The 13458-nt window shown below is 37.0% G+C and overlaps 2 protein-coding genes across 2 annotated transcripts in view; one reads left to right on the plus strand and one right to left on the minus strand.

Moving 5' to 3' along the window:
• OVOL2 (ovo like zinc finger 2) overlaps window positions 1-7306 on the plus strand; it is a 62537-nt gene extending 55231 nt beyond the window's left edge. The window contains 3 exon segments of the mRNA XM_015828851.2: window positions 175-364; window positions 6563-6792; window positions 6794-7306. Of these exon segments, the coding sequence (XP_015684337.2) occupies window positions 175-364; window positions 6563-6792; window positions 6794-6871 (498 nt within the window). The 3' untranslated portion in view covers window positions 6872-7306.
• A 167-nt stretch (window positions 7307-7473) lies between these two features.
• MGME1 (mitochondrial genome maintenance exonuclease 1) overlaps window positions 7474-13458 on the minus strand; it is a 70493-nt gene continuing 64508 nt past the window's right edge. The window contains exons 7-9 of the mRNA XM_015828871.2: window positions 10210-10432; window positions 9453-9585; window positions 7474-8561 (exon numbers count right to left, since the gene is read on the minus strand). Coding sequence (XP_015684357.2) covers window positions 8412-8561; window positions 9453-9585; window positions 10210-10432 — 506 coding nt within the window. The 3' untranslated portion in view covers window positions 7474-8411. The remainder of the gene's footprint in view (window positions 8562-9452; window positions 9586-10209; window positions 10433-13458) is intronic.

Consider the following 13458-nt stretch of genomic DNA (forward strand, 5'->3'; position numbering starts at 1 on the left):
TTCTATTCTATTCTATTCTATTCTTCTTTGGAAGAAGGCAATGGCAAAACACAATGACAGAAATGACCTGGTGGAGTCACCACAATCTAGCTTGATTTGAAAGCATATACCTGAGAACCTCATTATCTCATTCATTCTTTTAGTCCAATATTGTAATTTATTTCGTTTTCACAGTTCACCACTGGCACCTATGATGATCCCTTAATACACAATTGTGGATTGTGTGGCAAAGGATTTCGCTTGCAACGTATGCTCAACCGTCATATAAAATGTCATAGTGAAGTGAAGAGACATTTGTGCACTTTCTGTGGGAAAGGCTTTAATGACACCTTTGATCTGAAAAGACATGTAAGGACACATACAGGTAGGAAGAAATATTTAATGAAAGATGTTTGCAAGAAATGGACTGGGCTTTGAATGTCTTGTATCGGTGATATTATTTAGCCTTATTTTTTAAAAAGAAAAAAAGCTTTGTGATAGCCAATAAAACAGCAAGAATGGGTTTCATTATCATCCCTGTAAAGTAGACCAAACTAAAAGCAAACATTGCATAGGCCTAAAGGTACTTTTATTAGAACAGCTTTTGTAATAGAATCTTGCAAGTTTGAATATACTTTCTCTCCTCCCTCTTTTGACTTCACATGAATAGGGGGAGGGCTATCTGAGGCATTTTATTTGGTCTAGGCCACAGGTGTCAAACTCACCACATCATGTGTCGTGATGTTATCACGACTCTTTTTGCATTGCCGGCAATGGGGTGGGCACTGTTTCGGTATGATGACACCCCTGGTCTAGGCTCAAACAATGTTTTTTCTGATCATTGCTTTGGTAACAGATCTTCCCTCTGTCCTTCATGACCATTTTCTATGTTCTCTATTTCCAACTACTGCTAGCTGAGAATAATTTGAGTAAAAAGACTGCTCTGTCCATATGTTCAAAATCTAAGGGGACAATTTTGTAGTTCAGGATAAATTTTGAATTCTTGTAACTCATGTATTATCAATAAAAGTATCCAGGAATTGTCTTCTGTTGGCTTCTTCAATTGATTTTAATTTTTCCAAGCTCCCAACTTTTATTTAATGACCTTTAGTTTTGCATTTTATGTCCCAAATGTGTAAGCTTTAGTTTTATTATTAGTGCTCCCAATGATAAGTCTATTGCTGAATTTCTTCTAGTAACCCCAGGCATTTTCAGTCATTTCCAGCATCACCTTTCAAAAGCATCAATTTTCTTCTTTCATAAGATAGCCTTGATAATGTTGAGGTTGCTACATGTCAATATTTTGTCTAGCTCTATCATATCATTCTCCTAAATAGCAGGTATCTGTTTAATTCAGGGCTACGATCACCATCAGTATAAGTTAATAAACTCAGGAAGATAAAAAAAATCTAATATTATTTTTTGCTCTTTTTGCATTGGGTTGACAATAATTTTTTAAAATACTGAGGAGCAGACCTTTGCTTTTGTACTCTTCTTTACACCTTCAAAATGAGATTTCCTAGGTCTTCTAATTTCCAACCATCAGTGGCATTATCAGCATATCTCAGACTGTTAATATTTCTAGCAGAAATTCCAATTTCTATTTCTTCTAGACAAACATTTCTCACAGCATTTTCTGTATACAACTTAAAGGAAGTGATAGTACACAAGTCTAGCAATATCCTTTTCTAATTCTGAACCAATTACTATTTTGTAGTAATTGTACAGGTGACCAATTACACCTGTTTTAAAAGATAGGTCACAATCAAAAGCCTTTCTACAAAATAGATGTCATTTTAGAATTCCCTTACCTTTGGTGTTATGCATTAGATGTTAGCATTGTGATTGTGTGTGCCCTTGTCCCTTTTGAACCCAGCTTTTATATCTGGCAATTCTTGATTAATGTTATTGAAGTTTGGATTACAAAATTTTTAGCATTGTCTTACTAGCATATCAAGTAAAGGCAATTGTTTAGTAATTTATATTAGTAGTTCACATTGATAGTTAAATGCAAAAACAATTGCTTTCCACAAAACCTCAGACAACAGTGAGAATAATTCTTTTTGCTGTTTGTTTTTCACAAACCATTTTAGAATAAATATACTTCCTTCTTTTCGTGGGCTCAATATTACGCCTGTTTTTCTATGTAGGCAGAGGCTGCAAAATTATGCCTAATTGTTGCTTCTATTATTTCCTGTGTAGTAGTCCTCAGCTTACATCCATTCGTTCAGTGACTGTTCATAGTTATGACAACGCTGAAAAAATGGACATTCGATTGGTCCTTGAAGTTCCTGCCATCACAGCACCCGTGGTCACGATTGTGATCTACATACTCAGGTGCCTTATTCACAGTGATGATGTTGCAGAGAACTGCAGTCACGTGATTGCCATTTGCAGTCTTCCCTGCCAGCTTTCCATAAGCTTCCCCCATGGGGAAGTTGGTACAGAAGGCTGCAAGTCACTCTGGTAAGTCACTCCCATGTTTTCTCTCGCCTGCAGCACCCCCGCTACCTGCACATGGTCTCTACCAGCCCTCCCAGTTCTTCTGATTGGTGCGCAGCCTGCGCCAGCTATCCAGGAACTTCCCTGACTCACATATGGCCTATACTGGTACTCCTCCATGGTCTACCCAAGCCATCTCAGGGCTTGCCCAACTCACACACAGTCAGCACTGGCCTTCTTCCAACTTGTGTGTGGCCTGCGCAGGCTCTCCCCACCTAGCACCAGCCCTGCTTCAGCTTCCTCCAACTCGTGTGGCCTGTGCCAGCCTTCCCAAGGTCTCCTCCAGTCTCCCTCATACACATACCCAGATCCCAAGCTTCTTACCTGGGACTCTTCCCACTTAAGGACTACAACAGCAGCTAGGACTTCTGGGAATGTCACTGCTAAGCAAAGCAGTCACATGACATTGTGCTTTACAATTATATTGCTTAGTGATGGCAATTCTAGTCCCAATTGGCATCATAACTTGAAGACTATTTTTATATGTCCATCTACTGTATATGTATACAGCATTTGGCCTTTTTCCTCTGTGGCTTTGGTGATTAATAGCACCCAGCATGTCTGTTCCACTTAATTTTGTGAACCTAGAATGAAAAATCAGGGATAAATGTATTTGTTTCTAGGTGTCATTATTCTCTATATCAAAACATGAAAAGCATTCTTAATTTTTATGCTATTACTTCATTCAAGAGATCTTGAGTTTTGCTCAGTTGAAAAACAGGGTACTTAGAACAATTCCAGTGGGGCTATTTGATCTTAAACTTGGAACATTTTCTTTTCAGATTTGGGCAGGAAAAATTCACTAAAATATGAAAACTTTGTATATAGACAATTCAAAATCTGTGTCAAAAGTTAAATTCTGTGAATTTTTGTGTCAATCATCGATATCTTTCTTATCTGTGCCTGCAATATTTACTATGTTACCTAATATTTGTTCTGTGCCTCAAGTGAGCTATGGAGTTAATTAATGCCGCAAACTCCTATTATTCACCCATACAGCTGATGGCTGTCTCATAAATAGGCATGTTTCATCTTTCCCGGATTTCTTAACCATTTTCATTGCTTTTAAAGTTATGACAAAAGAAAAGGGAAAGGTACAAAACATAAACATAATTGTGATAGAAATTCATACATTGTCAAATAAAAAAGCATACAAAGTGTTTTTAACAAAAGAAGTGAAAAAACAGAAAAAGTGAAAAAAGAATCACTATATTATCTCTTATAACAGGATACAGTTACAATTCTGTATATAATCTAATGCAAATGGTATATACTGTATGTACATACACATTTATTTCTAATACACTTATAAACTATTATGTTTTTAAACTATTGTATTTTGTACTATATTTCATTATAGTTGTCCATAAAAGTCTATGTCTATAGGCAATCTGCTCTTAAGTGGCAAGGGAACTCAGGTCTTCAATCCACTGAGTGAATGGGACCCACATTTAGCTTCCCAATGCTGCAATATCAGTCTTTTAAGCCATAATAAGGCACAGAGAAACCATTTACAGTAGGGAAAAATTATTTGATCCACTGCTGATTTTGTACATTTGCCCACTGACAAAGAAATGATCAGTCTATAATTTTAATCGTAGGTTTAACAGTGAGAGACAGAATCACAAAAATACGCATTTCAAAAAAGTTATAAATTGATTTGCATTTGAATGAGTGAAATAAGTATTTGACCCCTTTGCAAAACATGATTAGTACTTGGTAGCAAAACCCTTGTTGGCAATCACAGAGGTCAGACGTTTCTTGTAGTTGGCCACCAGGTTTGCACACATCTCAGGAGGGATTTTGTCCCACTCCTCTTTGTAGATCCTCTCGAAGTCATGAAGGTTTCAAGGCTGACATTTGGCAGCTCGAACCTTCAGCTCCCTCCACAGATTTTCTATGGAATTAAGGTCTGGAGACTGGCTAGGCCACTCCAGGACCTTAATGTACTTCTTCTTGAGCCACTCCTTTGTTGCCTTGGCCGTGTGTTTTGGGTCATTGCCATGCTGGAATACCCATCCATGACCCATTTTCAATGCCCTGGCTGAGGAAAGGTTTTCACCCAAGATTTGACAATACATGGCCCTGTCCATCGTCCCTTTGATGCAGTGAAGTTGTCCTGTCCCCTTAGCAGAAAAACACCCCCAAAGCATAATGTTTCCACCTCCATGTTTGATGGTGGGGATGATGTTTTTGGGGTCACAGGCAGCATTCCTCCTCCTCCAAACACATGGAGTTCAGTTGATGCCAAAGAGTTCAATTTTGGTCTCATCTGACTACAACACTTACTCCCAGTTCTCCTCTGAATCATTCAGATGTTCATTGGCAAACTTTGGACGGGCCTGTACATGTGCTTTCTTGAGCAGGGGGACTTTGCGGGTGCAGCAGGATTTCAGTCCTTCACGGCATAGTGTATTACCAATTGTTTTCTTGGTGACTATGGTCCCAGCTGCCTGGAGATCATTGACAAGATCCTCCCGTGTAGTTCTGGGCTGATTCCTCATTGTTCTCATTATCATTGAAACTCAATGAGGTGAGATCTTGCATGGAGCCCCAGACCGAGGGAGATTGACAGTTATTTTGTGTTTCTTCCATTTGCGAATAATCATACCAACTGTTGTCACCTTCTCACCAAGCTGCTTGGTGATAGTCTTGTAGCCCATTCCAGCCTTGTGTAGGTCTACAATCTTGTCCCTGACATCGTTGAATAGCTCTTTGGTCTTGGCCATGGTGGAGAGTTTGGAATATGATTGACTGATTGCTTCTGTGGACAGGTGTCTTTTATACAGGTAACAAGCTGAGATTAGGAGCACTCCCTTTAAGAGAGTGCTCCTAATCTCAGCTTGTTACCTGTATAAAAGACACCTGGGAGCCAGAAATCTTGCTGATTGATAGGGGATCAAATACTTATTTCACTCATTAAAATGCAAATTAATTTATAACTTTTTTGAAATGCGTTTTTCTGGATTTTTTTGTTGTTATTCTGTCTCTCACTGTTAAAATAAACCTACCATTAAAATTATAGACCAATCATTTCTTTGTCAGTAGGCAAACATATAAAATCAGCAGAGGATCAAATAATTTTTCCCCTCACTGTACATTGTCCAGTGTCAAATTCCATCTGCTAGTTATGCCATGCAAGAGAATGTTATCTTCTGAAAATGTTAGCTTTTATTGCACAATCATATTTACATCGTCCACTACTTTCTTCCAGAGCCTGGGAGTCAGATATGGATTTCTCAGTTATAAATTTACTTCAAAAAATGAAAAGCATTTCAAAATTAAGCTTTCTGGGAAGCAGAATTCTATATATGCTATCCTGTTCCCCATCCATCCACGATTGTACAGAATTGCAGAATATAAAGAGCAATCTAAAGTGAAAATCTTACCTTTTGAGGTTTTACCTTTGTTAGTACTATAATAGGCAGCATTAGATTATATAAATTCTGCATCAAGAAAACAGCAACCTGTCCTCTACTTTTCTCAAATACAATATTTCCTTCTATTATATAAGCACTTTCAAGTGTCTATTTTCTACCCTAAGGCAAACAAAATAGCTAAAAATAAATCCAAGACTGAACTTTGTTCTTTCGCAGTCTGCCTTTTTCTTATGTATTCATAAAATTGCAATCTACATATAATCCACAAAGTTAATGTCTTCATATGGGATGGAAAATTGAAAAATTGCTGATTAATTTGTAATTCAGATGGTGTGATTTATATAAGCAAGCAAATCAAATGAATTCAAAATCATGATTTTGCTAACCATTAGCTAGCATGTGGAGTTAATACAGTATGTTTGTGATAATAATAGCCCACTTTTCCTGTCAAATTTAATCTATTGAGGATGGCATGCTAAAAGTGGCCATATTAGAAGTAAGCAAAACCATCATTTTCTTTTTCTTTTTCTTCACTTTTTTGCCATCAGCAGACACAGTTTAGTATTTGCAAAAGAATGTATAAAGTAAAATGGATACAGATTGCTCCTTCTAATGTCATATTTGTAAATTATGTATTTCTATAATTGCCAATCATTCTTTATAAAATCTTTTTTTCTAACACCCCTAATGTTACATTGTAGGAATTCGCCCATACAAATGTGAGATCTGCAACAAAGCCTTTACTCAACGTTGTTCTCTGGAATCACATCTTAAAAAAATCCATGGGGTACAGCAACGCTATGCTTACAAGCAACGGAGAGATAAACTGTACGTTTGTGAAGATTGTGGTTACACAGGCCCAACCCAAGAGGACTTGTGTGTGCATATCAGTAATGTTCATCCTGGAAGTGCTTTTCTGAAAAAAAATTCAAAAAAAGCTCATAGCTGTTTTGCAAAACAAAGTGACAACTCCAACAGAGAGAATCCCTAGAAAAAATGAGGATCTATAATCATGCAATTGATAATACTGGATAAATACATAAAGTCTTACTTATCACAACATATTAAACCCAGGTTAACAACACATGATTTCTGCAACCAATATATGTCGTGTCCAAAGAAAGGAAGCTTATTATGCATGCTTGGCATTCATGTGATGGCATGGTCCATACAACAAAGAAGACAATTGGTTGGTTCCCTAATAAGCTGAATCATATTTAACCTATTCTAATGTATTGCATGAACCCAACCTAAAATTTAAATATTCATGGCAGAAATTAGCTTTGGAGTTATTCCTGTCCCACAGTTTTATAGTCTTACTTTATTGGAAATACGTAATTTCCCTATCAGAAAGAAACATATTTTCCCAAAGGAAATTCTCTACAACTGTTATTTACATGAACCTATTTTCATTTAAGCTTTTTTGATATACAACAAATAATATATTATATAAATCCAGAAGTAATAAAATAAAGAAATATAAAATGAATTGGATAATTATTTTCTTAAATTCTTAACTTTTTTTTTGTACTTCCCCTGACACAAAATTTTGGAACAGGCAATTGCAAAAACAATACCTTTTTTTGGTTGTCTTTTTTTCTTTCTCCTTACTGTCAAGATTCCAACTAGTGAACCCAATTAAGCAAACACCTTCAAGAATTTTCATGCTCTTAATGCAAAACTTTATTGAGTACACCATATTGGCACAAATGAAAGTAAAACCCGCTCTGACAAGACCCCACCCAAATCACTATAGTAAAAGCATTGACTTCTTCCTCCTCCCTCTGGGTCAGATCATGTTGCCCAATCAAGTTGAAAAATATTGTTGTGAGAAAGCATCTCTGGACCTGGCCAGACACCTGGCAATTGTCCTTGGTTCCCACTGTCTGCTTCCTTAATCTTTGAAGTCTGTATTCCAAACCTCTCTCCTCCCCCAGAGCTTGTTGGCAAACTGAGAAGCAATGTCCATCGCATCAGCAAGACTGGGTTTCGAGGGTTAACACTTTGTAACCAACTTGCCTACTCATCTTATATAGTAGAAACCAAATTTTTATTTTGTTCTGGAATGTCAGTAAACTTTATGATCAAACTATTTGGTTACTGAAGTCTATTTGCTTCAGACAGATCTGGAAGGAAAGATGCAGAAGCAAGAATCAAAAAAATGAAGGGAGAATAGTCAGTTTTCCTTTTAGCATGAAGAACATAAATGGTACCATTTCTTGAGCAGAGTACTATATTGCATAAAGAATTTGTCTCATAATAGCTATCAGTGTGACAGGCAAGAACTTCTGCTTTCAATCAGCTATAATGGGCATTGGATATGAAAATCATTTCAAAAAATACTCTAAAAACATGGATTATTATGCCAGAGGCAAGAACAAAGGGTATTTGCAGTGGAGAATCAGCAAACAGGTGGATGGCAAAGTTTATTTTCCCTCCAGGAACATTTGTCTACCAGCTAGTTAAAATTGCTCCTTACCACCCCAGCCCCCAAAATAGAAGGAAAGAAAAGCAATGGAATTAAATACAATTTACTTCAAACTACTTGCTTTATACAGTATTATTCTTCCCTTTCTCTTTAAACTCTTCCAAGCGAAGCAGCCACTTGTTCCAGTACTTAGAGCACAGCTCAAAGCTCATAAAATGTGAATGTGCAGGAGAACCATCTTTATAGGCAACCACGAGTAATCCACAATTAACCTAGGAAACAAAACAATCAATTGCTCATCAAACCATATGCAATTTTAGTTAATGTTCATTATGGATATACAGCTGAAATGCTTACTAAATAGTAGGAATGGGTACAGATGAACAGCATTTAGCTCAGCTCCAAAATATTTTTTTGTCCGGAGTCGACAAAATATAATTATATAGATCTGAGATAAGATCATGGTTTACTGTAAAAATGCAATAATGTTTCCAATAATCAAGGCATTTTGTAGAGAGTGTAAGAGTGTATAGGGTTTTTGTGCAAAATACCACTGTCTGCAGAATTCCCTTTATAGAAGCATGAGCCTTGTGTGCTATTTCCCACAATATCAAAAGCTATTACTAGGTACCTATTAAATTTAGTCAATCATCTACTTTGTCTGAAAGATCATAACCTACTTTTAAAAAGTTTGACAATTGTGTTCAAAATTTTGTTCGCAAGTTTTCCAGAGTAGCTCAGTTGTTGACAATGTTGAGATCTGCAATATTTTTGGTCTAGAAAGCTGTATTTTTACATCATGAATTTTTTTTTAATATTTTACTCCATAACTGTTCATAGATTGACTTTTATTATGACAATTCTGATAAGACACCTTTTCATAATGGATTAATATAAATGAAGATGCCATAGGCACAGGTCAAAAGAGTGTTAAAACTGCTTACTTGTTTCTATTTGAAGTTTTGTCTTCTTCGTGATATTGCTGCTAGGAGTGACAAAGCACAATCAACCTACATTACTTATAGATAGTGGCTACTATTTAGTAAGACTGGAATATTGGAACTGGAATATTATGCAGAGAAATATATTCAGTTGTAGTTAAATGTGTGAGCAAGAAATCAGCAAGTGCTGAACTGAGATGTTTCTTTACAACTGTCACTTACCTGGAAGTCATAGTTGCTATCATGGTTAATTGCTCCTATGTATGCTGCAATTTGTAGTGGATTATCATATGTATTCTGAAGAAATGGCTTTGGTTTCTCTGAAGTCTTCCAGTCAATTACACATAATGTTCCACTGTGAGATCAAATGTAGAAGATACAATGGTAATAATCAGTAATAAAAAGTTCATTTTCCAACCAACATGCACATTTATGAACAAATGTCACGTGCCTAACTTGAGCCTATCTTCAGAGTATTAGCAATACTTCCCCCAAAAAAACCTCTTGTGTTGTCTGCACATTTTATCCACATGCCTTCTATTCCATTATATAAGACATTTATGAAGATGCCACAGTAAAGTCCAAATAGATGTTAACTCTGAGATGTAGTCCAGGCAAGAAGTACAACCAGAAGTACTAGCTCTATTTTTATTGTAAGGTTACATTAACAGAATATTGGAAGACTGAAAGTATTTCTCCACTTCAATTTTTTACTTACAAATGGAAACAATGATACATAGTTCCTAGTTTACAATGATAAGAAAAGAACAAATTTTAAAACATGCTTTATCTTATTTTTGAGTGTAAGGGAAATATAAACCTAAAATTGATTTTAGAAATATTTGGTATGAAGCAGATGAAGTTAAGCATAAAAGTCATTGTTTTGAATGGGAAAGTGAAACATGCCCTGAATACTTTTTTAGCCCCCAAAAATGTTTAACAAGATCACAGACAATATTATCTAAATTTAACCTCTCACCGATAGTCTGCTATGCAATCCACTAGGCCTTGGTAATAAAGGGCCTCATGCTGTACTGTACTTTCAAGAGCTCTCACTCCAGTGATATTTTGCAGCACATGCTTTACACTCATTACATAGTTTGAAATGCTGGTATCTTCTTTCTGTTCCTTTATAAAATTTCCTTTAGTTAACAGTAAGGCTTCCATGGCTGCATGAAAGTTCTTGCCTTTTTGAAAAGTATCTAAAAAACAAGGAAAAAAAAGATATATAAAGTTGTTACTCTGGTACAATTAGAGGCCATTTTGCACAAGGATTAAGAACAAATCTTTCAGATTGAATCTGATTATTTATACTTTTATAGAGTGATAATAGAAATTCAGCATTACACTTTGTAAAGATCCTTACATATGATGATTTTATAGGACATAGCAACCCAATTGCCCTTTTTAAAGTGACGTTTGACAGCTTGAACCTTCAGCTCCCTCCACAGATTTTCTATGGGATTAAGGACTGGCTAGGCCACTCTAGGACCTTAATGTGCTTCTTCTTGAGCCACTCCTTTGTTGCCTTGGCCATGTGTTTTGGGTCATTGCCATGTTGGAATACCCATCCACGACCCATTTTCAATACCCTGGCTGAGGGAAGGAAGTTCTCATCCAAGATTTGATGGTACATGGCCCCTCCATCGTCCCTTTGATGCGGTGAAGTTGTCCTGTCCTCTTAGGAGAAAAACACCCCCAAAACATGTTTCCACCTCCATGTTTGACATTGGGGAAGGTGTTTTTGGGGTCACAGGCAGCATTCCTCCTCCTCCAAACACACCGAGTTGAGTTGATTGATGGAATCAGTGACCAGTCATTGCACATTGAACAGCAAGTCCTGGCACACCCACTAGAGACACAGCCACGCTACATATTCTGCTTTATTAAGTAAGGCTGTCTCAGAGTCACAAGTGCTATCTATGTAGCGTGACCCCACGTCGAGAACGGTTCGACGATTAGCACATTCCACGATGGCTTGACCCATGGAATTATAGGGAAGACCATGAGTAAGAACGATATTCCAGGTTGTACAAAAGTGCAAAAAGGCCACTGAAGAATAGGCTGGCCCATTATCAGTTTTTAAGGAAGAGGGCTTACCCAAGGCTGTAATGGCCAAAAAAAGATGAGAAATAACATGTGCAGCTGTTTCCCCTCGTTGAGGCGTGGCCCAAATTGCTTCTGAATAGGTATCAATAGATAAATGAATATATTTCCAGGGAGCTAAAGAGGGAAGATGGGTAACATCCATTTGCCATAGTTGATTAGAGGCAAAACCACAGGGATTAACTCCCGTGTCCCCCGAAGGAGATACCCCCAAACATTGGGAACAGGATGAAATAATCTGCTTGGCTTGGTCGATTGGAATATGACAAGCTTGTGCCAGCCCCCTAGCATTTTGATGAAAGAATGAATGAAAAAAGGATCTGAAAATAACGTGGGGAAAACATGAACTGCGGCATCTCCTGACTGTTGCCTTCAGAAAGAGGCCCAGGAAGGAGGGAGTGACTACGTATATGAGAAGCAAAATATAAATGCTTTCGGTCTTGTAGCAGCTGCTGTAAAGTTAAAAACAAAGCCATAAGATTGGGGCCGATCCTGGGCGTGATATAAGCACCTGGAAGATTAAAAATAAGTTGGCACACATAATGAGAGTCAGAGATTAAGTTAAAAGGCTGTTGAGAAAAGGTGTGAAAAGCCAAAATAGCAGCAGCTAATTCTGAGCGTTGTGGTGAGGATTGTATTGCAGTGTAGGACACTTTCCAGGTATCATCATGAGGATCCTTGTAAGCAATTGCTCCTCTCGTTCGTCCTCCATCGGAAAAAACAGTAGGAGCTTGTGGCAAGGGAGAACGAGAAAGCAGTGGGCGGACAGGAAAGGAAGAAGTCATTAAACAAGCAAGTCGAGGATCTTTAGGCAGATGATATGAAATAGAGCCTATATAGTCAGTTAAAGGGCACTGAAGAGATAAGTTATTCTGAAAATAAAATTGAAAATCCGATTTTGAGATAGGAAGAACAATATTAATTAAATCAGTCCCATTTCGACGACAAGCTCGAGTGCATCCCAAGGTTATTATTTCAGCAATAGCCTGGATAAAAGATAAAACATTTTGGGATGGGGTGTGGGGTAAGTAAAGCCATTCAATACAATATACTTTTTGCGTTTCTAACACAGCTAATACTCCTGTAAGTAGCTTACTAGTAGGAAATATCAAAAATGTTAACTGACAATTTTTATGTGGAATTCTGTCCACAAATTAAGTACTCAAGATGTCATTAATTTGCTCAACCGTGGCAAGTGCTGTAGGTGGAACTACAATGAGATTTCCAGGTTGTGTTCCTTTGGTCAATAAGTCAAATTCCAATTTAATCAAATTCCATTCAGATGGAAACAAATTTCCAGTAAATAGGTTAAACATTTACAAATCTAAGCAAAACAATTCAGAGTCATTTCTTTTGGTTGATGGATATATAGGTCTAACTAAACAATTTAAACTCAACAATTCCCCCCCCCAAAAAAAATTGTCCAACAATTACTGTCTCCTTTTTGGAGTAAAAAATTGCAAGCTGAAACTGCAAGAGTGGGCATCAAATTTCACATCCACCCCATTCTCAAACCGGAATTCTAAGCAGAGAAATTTTTTTTTAAAACGAGCAGCCCCCCCTCTTCTTTCTGTCTCTCTCACTCTTAAAGCAACACAGCCAGCGGAGAAACGAAAGAGACAGGAGGAAAAAAAAGAAAAAGAAACTTTACAAAAATCTCACCACTAAAAAATAGTTTTCTCTCTTTCATATGCATTTTCCATAAATTCTCTCACACATCCTCCATGGGACTCTTCTCATGCAAACACTTACTATTGCTTTTCAATTTACTCTTACAACAATAAAATCTGCAGTTTACTATTTCTTTCACAGCCTGGGAGTGGGTGGGGGGTGGGGTTTGAGGGCTAACACACACACTTAGATATCAGCAAATTAACTCATTCACTTCCATTCTAACTGCTTGCATAAACAATTCCACATACAAATATTTCATTTCATACTTTCTCCAGGCAAACCATTTATTTTTAAATAAGGCCTTTTTGTGTGTTGTTATCAGAGAGGGTTTTGACCCTCTTCCAAGTCTTGGAAATAACACAGAACACAGAAAAACATATATACACAAATACTATTAAAACAACATTTATTTAGACACATGGCTTGTCCTGCAAGAAGTGAGAAAAAT

This window comes from Protobothrops mucrosquamatus, unplaced genomic scaffold (genome assembly GCF_001527695.2).
Source record: "Protobothrops mucrosquamatus isolate PMUCROS unplaced genomic scaffold, P.Mucros_1.0 scaffold_226, whole genome shotgun sequence".
NCBI lineage: Eukaryota > Metazoa > Chordata > Lepidosauria > Squamata > Viperidae > Protobothrops > Protobothrops mucrosquamatus.